This window comes from Larus michahellis, chromosome 6, assembly GCF_964199755.1.
Source record: "Larus michahellis chromosome 6, bLarMic1.1, whole genome shotgun sequence".
In the NCBI taxonomy this organism is placed as follows: domain Eukaryota; kingdom Metazoa; phylum Chordata; class Aves; order Charadriiformes; family Laridae; genus Larus; species Larus michahellis.
In genome coordinates, this window is record NC_133901.1 from 9,310,818 (window position 1) to 9,327,963 (window position 17,146).

The 17,146-nt window shown below is 39.3% G+C and overlaps 1 protein-coding gene across 3 annotated transcripts in view; it reads right to left on the reverse strand.

The window, feature by feature from the left end:
* Positions 1 to 16,576, reverse strand: part of LEKR1 (leucine, glutamate and lysine rich 1) — a 62,675-nt gene extending 46,099 nt beyond the window's left edge. Inside the window, exons 1-3 of one of the 3 annotated variants that reach the window (XM_074592006.1) lie at positions 16,511 to 16,576; positions 16,123 to 16,204; positions 4,960 to 5,174 (exon numbers count right to left, since the gene is read on the reverse strand). In XM_074592006.1, coding sequence (XP_074448107.1) covers positions 4,960 to 5,174; positions 16,123 to 16,170 — 263 coding nt within the window. In that variant the 5' untranslated portion in view covers positions 16,171 to 16,204; positions 16,511 to 16,576. Of the gene's footprint in view, positions 1 to 4,959; positions 5,175 to 16,122 lie in introns of all 3 variants that reach the window. The other 2 variants (XM_074592008.1, XM_074592007.1) reach the window with 2 other exon arrangements.
* Positions 16,577 to 17,146: the final 570 nt, after the last annotated feature.

Genomic DNA, 17,146 nt, shown 5'->3' on the forward strand with positions numbered 1-17,146 from the left:
GTTATTTACAAAACAGATTTAATACAAAAGTTGAAAGCACTATTTCTTAGTAAACTTCATATCCTCTCTTCAGAAAACTCACACACACGACACTTCCAAGTACAAACCAGCTCTTGTGCTGGTTTCTAAACACTGCAGCTTCAGCTACCTAAAAGCAGAATTAAATGCATGAAGAGCCAGAAGAAATCCAGCACTTATTATTTCAACCCAGCATTTATATCCAATGAAAAAACATTACATTATTTCCTTTCACTGGGAAACAATGAGTGTGAAACCTGGGGACTCACTGAATCCCATGCCCAGCTGATACCTCTTGGCAGCTTGTTGTATTTATTTGTCTCTTCCAAGCAGCCGCTGAAGGAGCACACACCTGAGACTCGCACAGAACATCTGTAGCATGATGAACAACACTCATTTACTAGTTTATGAACTGATTTCTTCTTATTTATTAGATGATACACCAACATAATTCTGAAAATACATTACAGTGCTGCAGTGGTTATAATGTTTTGTTCATTAGTCATGCTTTCAAAAGATGTGCAATGTCCCAATTTACCCACGTATGATGGCATATAATAAGAATAACCAGCTGCATGCCCTAAAGCATATTCAGAAAAGGAAAGGTTATTTTGTTACCTCTTTGTTTATTTTCATCCAGATTTGGCTCTCAGCAATTTTTTTTTACACCAGCTCAACTCCACTTTATCACTAAATATTCAGAAACTGACATAGTAAAAAAACCCTATTAAAGTGACCTTTTTGCTTTATGTTCTTTCCCTTCAAAGCCTATTTTTAACATGGTGACAGAGTTCTTAAAGCATGTACCTCTCCCCATTTCCAGTATTTTCAGTCTCCTAGGAGGAGAAATATGTCATTTCAACCAAACTGCTGCGTAGGTTGGTAGCTAAGGGCAGAGCAACGTGCTGTTATCACTGCCCAATCACTTCAGTGTTTTATTACAAGTTTAGACTTTACCAAGCCAGGTAGTTGCTGTTGCTTTCCTAAGCAATCCTGTTGCAAAAAGGAAGATTTATTTTAGGCAAAGTCAACAACAAAGCGTTTTCCGTGGTATTAAGTTTTGCCATTGGGGTAGGAACTAGTGAACTCAAGAAAACACACACAAGGACAACCATGGAAAAAAATAACGTTTCCACAAGTTAAAATGTGAGGCTTACAGGATCTTTAAGATGATGTTATTTATGGATAAAATTTTCAACATCTACATGCATGACTCAGGAGCGTAAGTTTCATGGTAGTAACCAACAACTCCTCCTGCTAGATTTGTAAAAAAGTTTTCAGGAATCTATTTACAAAGGGATTTTTGACAAAGGACTCACTAAAAGATATCTATACACCTCCTCGCATGTCTAAACATCAAAAAATTTTTGCTTCTTGTCACGCTTACAATATTCAGCACTACTATACCTTTAAAAAGCATTTTTAGTATTTAAATCTATTTTATATTTCTTATATTGGATGCTGTGAGAATTATCAAAATTCAGACCAAAAGCACAGTGTACCTACCCCTCATGCAGGGTTACAAATGTCAAATGCCGCTGCCAGGGAAAACCTGTTAATAAACTCAGCTCTAGGGACTCCAGGAATCTGGGGGGGGGGGGGCCACACAGAGACACGGCTAAATCCAATCATACATATAATTCCAATGAATTAGAGAAGTAAACTCCCAATATTACTAATATGTTTAAATAAGTAACAGACCAAAACGAGTTAGTTAAATGATATACCAGCATTTCAGCTTAACTACGCATGAAACACTGCTCTTGCAGACAGTAGCCCATATCTCGTAGAAGAGGAGGCAGCAGCGCCAAGCACAAGGCAGTACCAGCTGCACAGCCGACCTCGAGTGGGCACGTGTATTGACTGGAATTGCTATTTCAAGCTGGCCACAGCCCTTCAGGAATAGCCCTCATGGACGTATTCTGGAATTATAGTGATTTTAACACGGAATAAGAATAAGACTTGAATAGCTAAATCAAATCAGTGTAGTTAACTGCATGATGGTTAGTTCCCCTTCTGACAAAATCTCAAAGGGTAGGTAACTAATTTCTGCAAAAGCTCAGATTCCCAGGTGGTTTTCACGGTTAACCACAGGCATAAACAATAGCAATACTTTAACCTAAAAGGAATATAAAAACGAAACAGTCTGCAACTAACAAGAAAGATTAAATCTCTTGGTCTACCAGAGATTATTTAAAAAAAAAAAAAAGCATATTTGGCTTCTGATAAACATTTGCCATTTGGGAGGAATGATTTGTCAACCTCGCAAGAAGCAGAAGATAGTATGTTGAATAGTTAGTTTATGCCAACAGCACACGGTAACAAGAGAGGCCTAGGACAGTAAAGAGGAGATAAGGAATATTTAGACAAGTTACTTAACAAGGCACAATAGTTGATTTATGGCCTGAACGAACGCCTACTGAAAGTATTCCACTTGATTTCAGTAGGTTTTAAATCAAGTTGAGCCTTAGGGGAGAAAATGCAGAGATAAAATTTTTATTAACTGTTCCAGCTTTATGGCAAAAAGTCAGCTAAATTAAAATTTTAAGTTTACCTCTGGCAAGTGATCCTCAGCAAAAAGAATGTGCTGTCACTGCATTTGCTAACACACTGAATACTGCCACTGTAACTGCCACCCAGAGCCATTAAAGGAACAAGGAACAAATGTACTCTTCAAAAATATGATGTTAAACAAAAGAAAACATTGAATATTGGGGGTGTGGAAGATGTTCAGTTCAAATGAAAAAAAAATATTGCAGGAAACATATGAGTAGAGTGATCTACAAGACGTGCATTTTGTTCAACTTTGTGTGAGCTTGTGTTTTAAAATGAATCTTTTATTAGTAATATTACCAAACATAAGCCTTACTAAATCCATTAATAGTAATGCTAAATTCTTAACAGTATTTGAGTGATTTGCAACAAAAAAAAAAAAAAAAAAAAAAAAAAAAGGATTTGAATGCTTTACCTATAGACAAGCTGTCATTGTTTCTTCTGTAGTGTTTCTGAAGCATTCCAGTCCAATCTCTTGAGAGCACCTTAATACTCAAAATGCCTCATGTTACCGGTTCTAGATCACTTGCTACTAGGTAGGAGTCAGTCATGGAAGAAACACCCCTTTTGGGAGTCTTCAGAATCAGAATAACCGAGCTGATAATTAAAATCATAATCTCATTCTTACAAAAAGCTTCCGACAAACAGTTTGATTCAGATGAGCAAGACATTATCGTGAAGTTTCTGATGCTCTTGCTTGTACCACGTTATTCTATCAGTAGTCAACTTTAGCAACTGCATTTTTATAAAGTATCTTTTATTAGCCAGCTAGAAATATCAATGTTTATAGTCCTACTGTAACCAATCAGTGGAATATAACAATAGGTTCTAAAATATGAGGACAGAAAAATTAGAAAACCAGCACCATAATATCCATGTTACATCTGACGATGAAGAATAGAAGACAAGAGGAAAAGGGAAGAAAGGGCAGTTCTTCAGAGCTTCAGGTCTGGAAGAGGCCAAAACGCTTGTTTTTCTTTCACAGAACAGTACAGAAAAGATACAAGTTGTTATTATGAAATTTGTTATATTGTCATGGTGTTGTAAAACAGCGTAAAAGCAACAGAAGGTTAGTTAGGAACCAGAAATAGCAGTCCAGAAATCCTACAGCAAAAATAAGACTAAAAAAACCACTACTCATAATGCTAATTATATCACAAAATATTCATATTGACTACAAAAATTTCCCTCTCAGTCCAAGCTCTTTATACATTATAAATAACTGCTGAGGATGGACAAATCAAAGCTAACAAGCTAGCCTGAAGTTCATGGTTGAGAATCTGCACTCTAATTATGGTGGCACAAACCCTGACACAGGTGGACACCAGGTCCTGCAGTCACTGCTGCTGTCTGGACTGCCTCAGTAACACCACTCACAGGACGTGAATCAGCCATGGATTTTAAAGTTAGTTTGGCTATAGCTACCTTTGCACCCTTTTCTGCAAACCCAAAGAATAAGAAAAACATTAGAAATTATGAACAAAGGAAGGGCGGAGGGGAGAAAGTCTTTGAAACTTTCTTTTTATGCTTTGTTTTCTCATGTCTACCCCAAAATGAACTTTCATATTTGGTGTACCAATCTGAGGGTTTAGGAACCAAAGCTGTCCTGTAGGCTCATCAAAAGGACAAGTCTTTTTGAAGTATGACTTCTTGTTCGAAGTTAAAGTTATCACGATGTGATGAAGAAGCAGAACACAACAAAAGTGTGCAAGTATGAACGGAAAGAGAACACACTTAAAGGTTCTAATCACTGTGCCCTAAAAATACAAATGTGTCTGTGAGATCTATTGTTAACTACTGGAGCTCCTAAGAGTACAAAACTCCTCCTTTAATTGGGACCTTCACATACCTGCCAGGAAGTATTTGCAAACTCCTGTTTCTGAGGAACAACGCTACAAGCAGTACCCAAGATTTTCATAACTGCTTTAGAATTCTGTATCATCCCTTTGGGGAGTGAACCACAAGCTTCTCAGTGTAAGAATGCTGGTAATTCTTTACCACGTTACTACGAGATGATAAGTAAAAATTTCAGAACTGTGGAACTCCCAATACCGTGCAACTTCATTTAAAATATTACAATTTTATTCCAAAATGATAAGATGAAATATTTGATCATTTCCTTTTGGGAGTGCGTGCAGGGGAAATACCTCTGAAACGCCTCTGGCCTTTCTTTCACTTCAAATATATTGACTGTTTCTAAACTATTAAGGAATCTAAAACTTGCTTCCAGGGAATACTATGAAAGATGATTTAAATTCAGTATTACAGTATATATGTTACATCTGATAAAAGACAGACAAATCTTATTTGTATTTTAAGCTTCTTAGGAATTAAATTACCTAATACACATTCACAAGAATAACATCAGACTAGATAATATGCTCTGACCTTTCTGTTTTTGATTCACTGTCAGCTCGATAGTGTTCAAGGTCTTGGTAAAGAGACTGCAATTCTGCTTGAAGTCCTTTTTCCCGTTCTATGCTTCCTTCATAAAATTTAATCGCCTTTTCCATTGCTTTTACTTTTTCTTCCATCACCTTAAATTCATGAAGTATCAAATAGCTGACTCCACAGTATTTACACACTGTCTCATCCTGGGGCATCTAGAAAAAGATAAAATTGTAAGATTGATTGTAAGAAACAAATTGAACAAAAAAATCTGAATGACACTAAATAAAAATAATAAATCTGAATAGTTTAAACCATTTACTGCTCTGGAGCATTGATAATCCAGTTATGTTATTGCTCTAACAAATAATAAAGACAAAATTCTACATTAGCAAAACGAAATCAAGCTATAGCAGTACTTTCACTTACTGGAAACTTCACAAGATATATCACCTATGCAATTTACGATGTGGGAACTCCCATTGGAATTCTAAACTGAAGTACTTCTGAATTATATTTGATGTATTAATTTAAAATAAAATGCTGTGTTTTACAAACTTATCTCCTTAATGAATTTGTGATCGCCTGAGCCAGAAAAATGTTATTTTACTGTGTTTTTTTGACAACTCATATCCAATTGAAGTAGGCAAGATGAAAAGTAAATAGAATGATGTAATCCAGCAATCTTTACAAAAATAATTGAAATGACTAAGGGACTAATTATTATGATGTAGTGTCCATGGCACTTGAGTGTTGTGGAAAATGTAGCCCACTTACTAAGTATGAAGTATTCATCACTGATTAAAAAAAAATACAGAGTACGTAATACACATCTAATTGAAAGACCATTTCTTAAATTGAGAAACATACTTTTGTAAGTGATCAAATTATTAAGCTTTGCGGTAAGCAAGGCTTCGTAAATATGAACAGACAGATGTGCTCTGACTTTGATACGTACCTATCACTCAGTATATCAGTTATTTCTGTGCATTTTAATCATTTTCACTTCCATAAAAAAATGCTCAGTTTACGAGTGATGCAGAATTGAACCTGCACAAGTGGATATTGAGTAAATAAACCTGCCAGACCAACTCAAGCAGGTCTGACACTTCAGTAGGGGACACGTAAGCATCTGCTTACCGGCACTGATCCCCTACCCCTGAACATGACAGGTTTGACCCTGATCTTGGGTCACAGCATAAATGCATTTGAGAGGAGATGGTTAGAATTATGACTAGATCAGTGAACGCTCATAATACAGCTAAAGAGACAACCTCAGAGCAACCAATATAAAAAGGTATCAGTAAGCTTGAAGACGGGAAAGACGGAAAGTGGGCTGCAGCTGGAAGAGCAGCGTGTGTTTGTGTACTGAGAGTTTAAAACACACTTTAACCTTTCTTGCAATTATCAACTGTTACAAGGGATTTAACACGACAACTGATGAAAAATCAGAAAGCTGGAAAACTGCTAACAGTTCAAATAATGTTGAATCCCTTGTGTTACAGAAAAAGAAAAAAAAAAGACATTTTGAGATATGGGGATAAATTGAAATAAATAATACTTAGATGAAAGAAAACAGCTTTCAAAAATTATAAACTAAAGACTCATTATCCCATGATTTAAAAATCTTTAGCACTTTAAATATAGCTTCATAAAAACGATACTTCAGGATGCCCTGGAAATACCGGGCCAGGCTTTATTTTCCAATTTCTTAGTTTTCCCCCAGTATGAAATACCCCTAGTTACAGTTACTCTGAATGAGCTGAAAATGCAAGTTTATTTTTCCTGGCAGCTTCAAACTGTGCTTGGAAATATGAAACTGTTATTCAGGATAACTACCATAAAGTTCCAAAGCACTAAAATTACTATATTGAAAAAGGACAAAATGAGCTGTTATAAGGAGCACAGGAGGGGGGCTCTTATCCCCAAAAGAACATCGTGCTCTCTTGCAGCACCGCCACTGCTGTCTTTCAAATAAACAGTTACAGAAATTTCACTGGGTACTAGGATTGAAAACAAAATAAAACAATTGGAGTCCTGAACTGAAAATGTTTTATGCAAGTACTAAAACGTTTTCATTTTCAAATTCAATTTTGTTACTGAACTTAAAAATAAAGTCATAGAACAATAAATATCATCTGCCTGGACATAGTGGGAAATAGTTCTATCCCAGAAGGAAATTCTTCTTCATGTTCATTCCTCAGGTGAAGTAAAAACTTGAAAGGACTTCAGATCAGGTTGGATTTTTAAAGTATTTTCTACATAGTCAAAAATCACAGGAAAGCCTGATGGCTTCATATTACTGCAGTAAGGAAAGAAAGTTCTGTCTTTTAATCGGGACCTTGCTTCTGTACATGCACAATTATCCTGTAATCACTGCAATATGCTGTATATAGACACAAACTAGTGTCGAGGTTTGGGATGGACTAGCCACCGAAACCTCAAAGCAGGACAACTAGTTTTAAAATATCTGTGTGTAGGGTAAGTAGCAGTTTCTTAATACCAGTAATGAATTTGGCATGGCTTGAGTAATGCTCAACAGGCAAGCTAGCCTAAACTAAAGCCTATGCTGCAGTAGAATAACACCAATAAGCAAGCTAACGAATTTAAATCCAGCACATGTATGCCCAATATGCCTAGAAAATTAACAGGAACCAGTTGAAAGTGAATAGCTTAAAAGAGCAAGGCCTGAACTGGGCAATGCAAGGGGCGTACTAACCTGAATTCTCATCCTAAATCCAGTTCCTCTCTCATCCCCATAGCGGTCAAATAGCAAGCAGGACTTTCTCCCCCCCCCTTTTTTTTTTCCTTCCCCCCCTCACTGTTATATTGGCAACATCACAACCCGAGTTCTCCTCACTGATACTTAAAATATCTCCTGAAATTCCTGGGCTGCTTGGACATTTTTCAGAAGCTACTGAAGCTTCGCACAGACGGGTACAGAGAAATACTGTGAAGCTGTACATGCTGATTTCATTCAGCCAAAATAATGACAAAGCTACCTTAGGGCTACACCAATTTAAAGGACAGAGCCAGAAGGGATTTTATAGCTTTGAAGACTACTTACAAACAAAATAGTTTTGGGTTTCGCACAGTTTCCAAGAGAAATAAAACTACTTCATCTATGTGTGTATTTCTCTCTTGTCACCCTTCAATAATTTGTGAACCAGAATATTTCCTCATTTATAACTAATTCTGACACTGAAGACAGAAATATTTAAGTTTCTAAAAGTTTTAGACAACCAGGTAGGCAATAAAGACTTCGTAAGTTCCCTGCTGAAGAAAACTGGCGTGTGAGCGCAGTCCTTATCAGATAATCCATATAGGAGAGAGCCTTATAAATGGTCTGTCCAGGAAAAGAGATTCCATTACACTTGGTATCTTAGATACCAAAGTTGGTCAACCATTACACAAAAGTCTGTAGGAAACAAATTTTCATTAGTTCTTATGCTTCCAAAGCTACCTTTTCTGGAATAATATTATCACTGAGTAACCTCTAAGAATGTGTATTACATACACAATGACTTATGCTTTCAGATTCCCTATTTCACTATTTATATTTGATCAAAAGACTCGTCATCGTCTCAAGTGCAAAGCAGAAAAAAAAATATCAGAGGGAAATCAGAGTTTGGAAGGAATAGAAACTGAAACTATCAGAGCTCTAACTAGAAAAGAGACTCTGTATGTCCTTAGCAGTGAATAGAAAAAATCAATTAGGAATAAAAAAACCAAACAGCAGGTAATTTTAGTACTGTGGTTTTGGTCAGCCTGGAGAAGGAAACTCAGGGCAAACAGAACTTGAAAGGGTAACCGAGGGGTACTAAGAAAAAAAAACAACCAAACCAAAAAACAACTGTTATGTGAGTTAGCACAACAATACTGCATGCACAATAACAACATAAGAAAAACAAACTCACTAGGACAAAGTGCTTGAACTAGGAAGGTATTTGATCCATAAGATTTTGAGATACAGCTGTGATACACATTACACCAGGTGCTATAAAGGACGGACACAAGCTATGTCCAGGATGAACCATATCACAAGGTAGCATTTCTAGCTGTGATATTGCAGCAGCTGTTCCACTACAGCGTCTGTTCCACTACAGCATCTGTGGGAGTAGTTTCTACTCAGATCTGCATTCGGTTTTGGAAGAACTAATATTATTCCATGGTTACATAGATTTCTTTAGCTACGAAGGGCAAGTGGAGAACTGAGCCAAGATGGATAGTCACTCAAATTACATTTGTCTGACTCATGCTCTATGGATGCTTACGGTACTGAGTTATAAAGACAAAAAGAGAAAAGAAAGAAAAAATACTTTGGTGGTCTGGACCATTTTTAGCCTTTTGAATGACAAGGCAGGAATTGATATCATTTCTACTTGACCAAATAACTACCGGGAGCGTCAGCTTGTGCACTGCTATTCTTCTCCTCTGATATTTCAGATTCCACCCACAAAAATTACCACGAGAGAGAGCTAAATTCTAGTTAAAAGAAAAATAGTCTGCTTTCTCACTTAGCAGCACCTTGGTATTACAACATCCAGCATATGGATCACTTATGCCAGAAACAGTCCATGACAAGCAGCTAATAAATAGCCATGACTCTTAAAAGCCAGGACCTAAGTCCTCAATTAATGAGATTCTTTTAAAAAGCTATGAATATGTTTCTGTGCATTGCTGAAATAAAAAGATAGAGCCATGAGCACAGATGTATTCCTTGTACATTAATTTTACAGTGCAGGGGAAGGAGAGCCTAAGGGAACTGCAGCACTCGCCATCCTCCTGCATCACCCGCTGCTCCTGAGGCACATAACGCAGTTGTAACAGCTCTTGCTCCCTCCCCAGTTTTATGTCAGGACTGAGACTCCTTTAGCAAGGACTGGCCCAGTAACAGAAAAAAAACCTCAAACAACTGTGTTTGTCCGAATTACACTTGTAGCAGAACAATACAGAAAACTCAAGAAAATAATTTAAAAAATCATTATGCTGCAGCTAGGTGCTCTTACATTTTTTCTGTATATCGATTCGTTTATTCTGCCTCTACCTTATCTACTTTCCTTGCCATACTACTTTCATTTCTCTCATGCCATTTGCCCCTCTCCTGACAAAGTAGCTAATCCCTCCTACGCAAAAAGAAATCATTACTCAAACTACACAATTGATTTGCTAGGAAGAAAGTGGAGTCTTCTGCTGTATATGCAAAACTGAAGAGTTATTTGATTGAAATTGATCTTTTTTTATTATTCAAAGAGTGATTTTTAAGAGTGTCAGTAGAAACTTCACTTTAAAAAAGTTTATTGCGAGTCAAGATTTCAGTCAGTATCTACTCAGAAAGTAATACAAATTGTAATGCTAAACCATGCTGCACACATAATTATTTGCTCAACTTCCATAAAATAACTGTGGCAACATAAAAATCACAGTACTTGCTTTGAATACATATGAATAGTGTAGAAATAGGCATGTAGTAAAAACATAATGTCCTGCTCTCAAAAGTTTCATTCAAAACATACCCTGAAATAATCAGTTTGTCACGACAGGAAATAATACTCAGATTTCAGGTAGCTTTAATTTTTTCCTGCCTGTGAGTAAAGCAGACTAATGAATCATAAAAGACTATGCAGCACTGCTAGTAACTGCACACCCTCACACAAGCCCCACAAATATCTAACACACGTCCAACAGGCCACGCAGACCATCCTGCTACTCCTGAGCTCTGTCAGGACGTGTTACGGCACTCTCCAGAACAATGTGGAGCAGAGAGTTCTTCCAAACTGATCCACAGTACATTGCAACAAAACGATGCCTGCGCAGACAAAAGATAATTTAGCCCATTGTTAACCGTATCTTTGCCTGACAACCCTGACTTTTTGCATCTGTAGTCGCAACTGTTGGGAAGCCCCTCCCAACTACAACCCAACTGCTTCTGATGCAAGAGAGACTGCAATCCCTCCAATTCCTAGCAACATACTTGGATGCTGGTTGCCAAAAGGGTACAAAACCTTGAATATAGTGAATACAGCCCTAGCCTTGTGAGTATAGCAAGAGAGAAAAATGCTTTACTGCCCTAGGTGGTGACCAGTGACTCCAGAATTCTCACATTAGGAAAAGATCATTATTCAAGTTCAGAAAATCTGCTCTCACAAATCCTCTGATACCACAATACCAGTAGTAACACAAAGCAGGTTGCATTTGCTATCTGCGAGCTGGTTTTGCCAAATCAACTATGGGTCCGTGGCTAACCAGTTCACTGTTGAGAGCTTTCCACCTCTTTAGGCTGTAACATGTGGGCTCTATACCAAAAGTAAGCAGATATTTTCTAACATTTCCAATGCTCATTACAGCCATCAGAACATTCACATAGATGGAGCTTGTCATCCCAACAAAATCTAAAAGTTTAAAATTCTATAATTTAAAAATTCTATAGCCAAATACTGAAAATCTCAGTGGGCATAAGGGCAACTCATGAACATCATCTTAGGAAGCATTCCTAAGGTACATGACAACAGGACTCTAAAAAGACCTCCTGCCGTTCTGCATGTAAATGTTACCATGTTCATCTGAAGGGCACTGACGGAAATGCTGCTGCTTCTGAATCCATATCGATATTGCCAAGTACTAATACATAGCTATATTGTTCACTTCTATGATGCTAGTCTTGGTGGACGGGACAGACATTCTGTAGCTAACTGGAACTATGTAAGAATCTATTAAAAAAAAAAAATAACCCAAGGTTCAAAGATGCAAGAAAAATTAAAGATAACATAATGTGCTCATAAAGATACCATAATATGCCAAATCTATAGCACACATGACAAATCTAATAAGTAACCATGTGCTACTAGTAACGTACATGATGTTTTGTGGGTAGTCGGATACCATGGAACGTTCTGTACTGATGTATAACACAGCTTCAAAGTTCCTGCCCTGATCGTTTCTTAAGCTCCTAGGGTGAGAGAACTACTAATCTGTAAGGGCATCTTGTGCTCAATTAATTTTATTATTTATGTTAAGCAAAGGTTATTTATTTGCCAAATAAAATATAAAATTAAATATAACTTTTTGCTTGGTACTTTGATGGCTCAAGGTCATTTCACTGCTGTTTTGTTTCCTACTGCACTAAGATCTTTAGGGCAAGACTGCATCTCCCCATCTACTTACACTGAACAGACAACAGCAATGCTGAAACAAACAGCACTTTAAGAAGTTCACAAGCATGTAAAAGATTTGTCCAGCACTAGAAACAGATAACTGTCTAGGTGCAATATAATAGTCGTCTTCTCTCTTGAGGAAAAAGGCCAACAAAACTAACTGACCCCAAACAACAAAGAGAACTCCCTAAAAATACACATCCATAACAGTGGAGTAAAGGAAACACAACTCCTTTTTTACCATCCAGTGCTCTATGATGCCACTCAGACTGAGCTTGATGGCATAAGTGTTAAGACATATAAATACATTAAAAAATAGGCATTATAAGACAGCAATCTCTGCAAGGTTCTTCCTACAGTCCTGTGACAATACAGTTAAAGAAAATGTAGTGTTCTACTGAGGTAGATGAACCAACTTATTCAATTACCTAAAACACCTGCTATCTGGCACACCAAATCTGCAAGCATGACCTCCCAGAAGTAAACAAGTGTCCCTAAAATAAAGCTAAGAGGTAGAGAATACGGTCCCCAAAAACTGTCACAGAAGAGCATACGATGTAGCTTGGACTTTGCCATTGACTGACCTCGTTATTTCCCTCCTGGGAAGTTACCGATTCTCCTGTGTCTGCTGCCAAAACAGCAGCAGGTGTTCTCCACATTTGCCATCCCCACCACACCACATGGCATAGCTTCCTTCAAAACTTCGAAACCTACTCCTGCTGACTTCTAACATTGTCAGATGTTGCTCAGTGTGGTACCCAAACTGCTAACAGGCAAAGTCATAACTCTGGGGCTCTTAAATCCTTTTTAGAAACAAACCATGATTTAGATCTTTCCTAATAATTAGTTTCTAAGAGGTATGCAATGTAAATACAAAAGAATACTATAAGCTTTAATAACTGATGTAGATATTTATTTACCTGTTGATTTATTTTTTTTCATTTAGCATCCATTTTGCAATGCATATTGTGTGAAAGAAGCATGAGGGCAGTAGAAGGAACGAGAGACAAAAAGAAACAGGGCCATGTAAAATGCTTCCATGACTTTTCTAAATTGATCACCACCTGAAGAATCTAAGTCTCTTCCTATCTATCATTTCATTAACAAAATGCCAAGAAATTTCTTTCCCCTCTAGATTAAATTTTAAAGGAAGTTTTAATAAACATAGTGGGCAACACCTACTGGACCCAGTCTGCAAATGGTCAATTTATATCAACTTCTGCCCTGACATCCATGGCTTTACTCTAACAGGTCTTACTCTCTGGCAGACTTTGGCAGTAGAACCGGCTGCAGAACAGGCTGTTCCAGGCTGATACAAGGTGCTTCTTTCCCTTTCCATACCATCCTCTAGAAGACTGCAATTTTGGAAGCAGCGATGTCACTGCTCCAAGTATTGATAAACAGCTTGTGAAGCTTCATCTGCTAGGAGCACAGAGAAGAGGAATGACAACAGCTCTGATCTGCATCCTTTCTTTTGAGACGGCTGCTAGATAGTTTGTTAGCAGTACAACTCAACCTCCAGCAAGCCAACTCAAAACAGCACCTAGCAGTGAATATTCGTCATTCTGCAGCTGAAATCACAATGCTTAACATACTCCCTCCAGATACACATGTTCCTCCTGCCTGCAAGCTGCATGTTGGGAGCATGTGCTCAGTTTGGCTGTGTGATCTACAGCTGGCACAAGTTCTGCTTATGTTAGGAGCAATCTAAAAGAAAGACTCCAAAAGAGATGCTATAAAATCCAAGAAGTAGGGAACGTGAAGGGAATAGCAACATGTGTACATAAAAGGTAGAAAATACAAGGACAGGAAATTGTGAGCATGACTTGTAATCAAGTTCTGTATCTTGTAACTATACTGCAACTACAACGCAAGCCAGCTGAGTGAAGAGACGAGCAGCAGCAATGGATATGTCAAACTCCGACTCTTAACTGATCCCAAAATCTTGGGCTGTCGTTGCCTTATAGCTCACATATCTCACATTGAGGTGACAGGGTAGGATGGGACAGGAATATATGCCTATTCATGCACATATCTAGAAATACTGTGCCTTCTGCATACAGATCTTTTGGTTAAATGCATACCACAGAAGTGAAAGGGATCTGAAGAGAGTGCCTGCCCAGTCCTCCACTCCAAAGAAAAAGTTTGCCTTACTCATCCCCCACAGTATCACGGGAGGAATTCCATAACTCCCCTGGGTGAGCCATTCCAGTGCTCAACTACCCCTAACTCTAGATGTTAGGGTTCCATAACATTCAACTCCAGAAAGATGAGGATAAGATTAATTTGCAGCTGGAGATGAAGGACAACCACCATCTTCCTACACATGTGAATTCTTTTACTGTGCCCTCACATACTTTCTAGAATAAGTAAACCCAGTTCTATTACCCTTTCCCAGAACAACAGAATTTTTAAGATCTTTATTTTCGCTCTTTTCTAGATTCCCATCAGTTGTGTTATTTTTCTTAAAGCCTGCAGCTCAGAGCTGATACCTCAATGGTCGTGAACAGAGGAATAATGACGGCCCAAGTTTTACGTACATTTCCTATAGTAATACATATTACCTGCATTCTTTGTAACATCACTTTGTTAATATTATTCTGCTTATGATCTGATTATAGTCCTCAGTGTTAGGTCTGGCAAGAAACAAGGAAGCTTCATTGGTTACTATGTATTCTGTATTGATGCACTGGACTCACCCTTTTAAATATGCCTTATTCTTTCTAAAAATATGAAGTTCAATGCTATTGCCAGAGTGCTCACAACCCCTCCCAGACTGGTATCAGTGTATTCCTTATTATAATCCAAGATCCTCACTCAGTGAAAAAACAGCAAATAGTGACACCCCTACTGAAAGAAAAAATCATCACCCCCTTTCTGTTCCATGTGTGCCTGCACTCGCACCTGCTTCCTCCTCGTGCTATCATACGCGTAGCACACACATCAGGAACTAGATCAGAAACTGATCCAAATGAAAGACAGGCAGCTGAAGTGCCACCAACCTACAGCCTTAAGTCATTAATGGAAATATTGAGCAGTCCAAGATCCAGAACAATTCCCTGATTGTACTTCATCCAACAAATTGGCCCAACTGTTCTTTCTGAGAAACTTGCACTGATTTTTGCTAACCACCTTATCCTGTTGATGCTTGCAAACTAATTTATAAATAAGCAAACATATCTGGTATCTTTCCTGCTACCAAAACAGCTGCTAATGAGTCTGTAAATTTCCAAGGTTTTTCCTCTCCTCTTCTTTAAGGGCAAGTATTCCTTATCCCTTCTTTTGGCTATCTTACCCACCCTCTCAGAAATCATTGTTGATGGCTCAGAAATTGCATCAACAGCTTCCTGGACTATTCCAGGGAGAATTTCTGCAGGCTGTACTAGCCCGAGTACATAAAACTTTTAAATTACTTGTTGATTATTAGATGCATACCAAAAAATGAGGACAGCAAGCTGTTTTATTGCCGAAGTAAAAACTTCATGGTGTTACAAAAAGTGATTCGTGTTCCACTTGTGTTCACCACTGCATATAAAGAGCGTCCTCATAAGTTACCCCATATAAATAGCAGCATTGTTACATTGGTAATAATCTGTCTCCCAAACAAAAGAATGGCCTCACACACAAACAGAAGATACAAGAAAAGATGAAGAGGAATGTTCTGTTCCTATTTGTATTGACACTCCTTTGGAACAATTACATGTTATGTTCTGCAGTCATTCCAAACTTGTGGCAACAAAGCATGCCATACAGGGTAAAATTTGAAACTCACCTGGCAGTGACAACACCGTTACAGAATGACTATGTTCTTCTACAGTGTTCCTATAGCACTAGCATGTAATTACACTTCATATATAATGGCAAAATCTAGAAGACACCCAATCTAAAACCAGGACCAAAATGTGCCAGATAATGTACCAGTTTTCAATGTATTAGGAAAACACCCCTAAATTGCTGTAGTACCTGTTCTCCAAATGGTTTGTGTTTTTGTACTTCCACAGTTCCATACCTTCTGAATCTCCTCGGGCAGCGCATGAATGGGGATGTACCGCTCCATGGCCTCCCAAAACTCCACGGTGGGGTCAGGGAAGCTGCCAGAAGTCACAGGGAGGGTCAGAACCTGTCGTCAGCAACGGGGCCGCACGATTCCTCTGGCCCACGCGTGGAAATGAAACCACGTGCAACACGCTACAGGCAGCCCAGGCCTTCCCACGCCCGTGCCGCCTGCTCAGGGACCGGGGAGCGATGGCGCCGCGCAGGCCGCGGTGGGGGCGAGGGTAAGGGTAGGGGAATGAAAGGACGACCCGCCCCGGGAGGCGACAGAGCGGAACCCCCGGGCCGGGGCAGCCGGAGGGAAGCGGGGTGAGGGAAAGCAGCCGGGGCGGCCATTTTCTTACCGCGGCTTCCTTCGTAACCACGGCAACGGCGCGCAGCCCTGCGCCTGCGCCTCACGTGGCCGGCGGCGCGCGGACGCCCTGGGCCCGGGCCCGCGCAAAGGCGGCGGAGCCTGAGGGGGCCGAGGGCCTGCGGTGACTCAGAGCCCCCAGTCCCGGCGTGGCCAGCCGGCCCGGGCTGACATGGATAACCAGGAAACGGAGGGGCTGCATTGTCTGCTCCGCAGGGGGAGGGAAACAGCAAAAGCACCACAAATGCCAACCTGATGCACTGCAGGGCCTTTGTTTCATTGGAGCTGTTGGGCCAAAGGAGCCTCCCACCGGGGCCAATCCTGTGTCAAAGCCGAGGCCTGTTTAGAGCACAAGTATTATGAGGAGCGGCTGAGGGAGCTGAGGGTGTTCAGCCTGGAGAAAAGGAAGCTGAGGGGAGACCTTCTTGCTCTCTATAACCACCTGAAAGGAGGGTGTAGTGGGAGGGGGGTTGGTCTCTTCTCCCAAGTAACAAGCGATACAATAAGAGGAAACGGGCTCAAGTTGCGCCAGGGGAGGGTTAGGGTGGATATTGGAAAAAGTCGCTTCACTGAAAGGTTTAGCAAACATTGGAACAGGCTACCCAGGGAAGTGGTGGAATCGCCATCC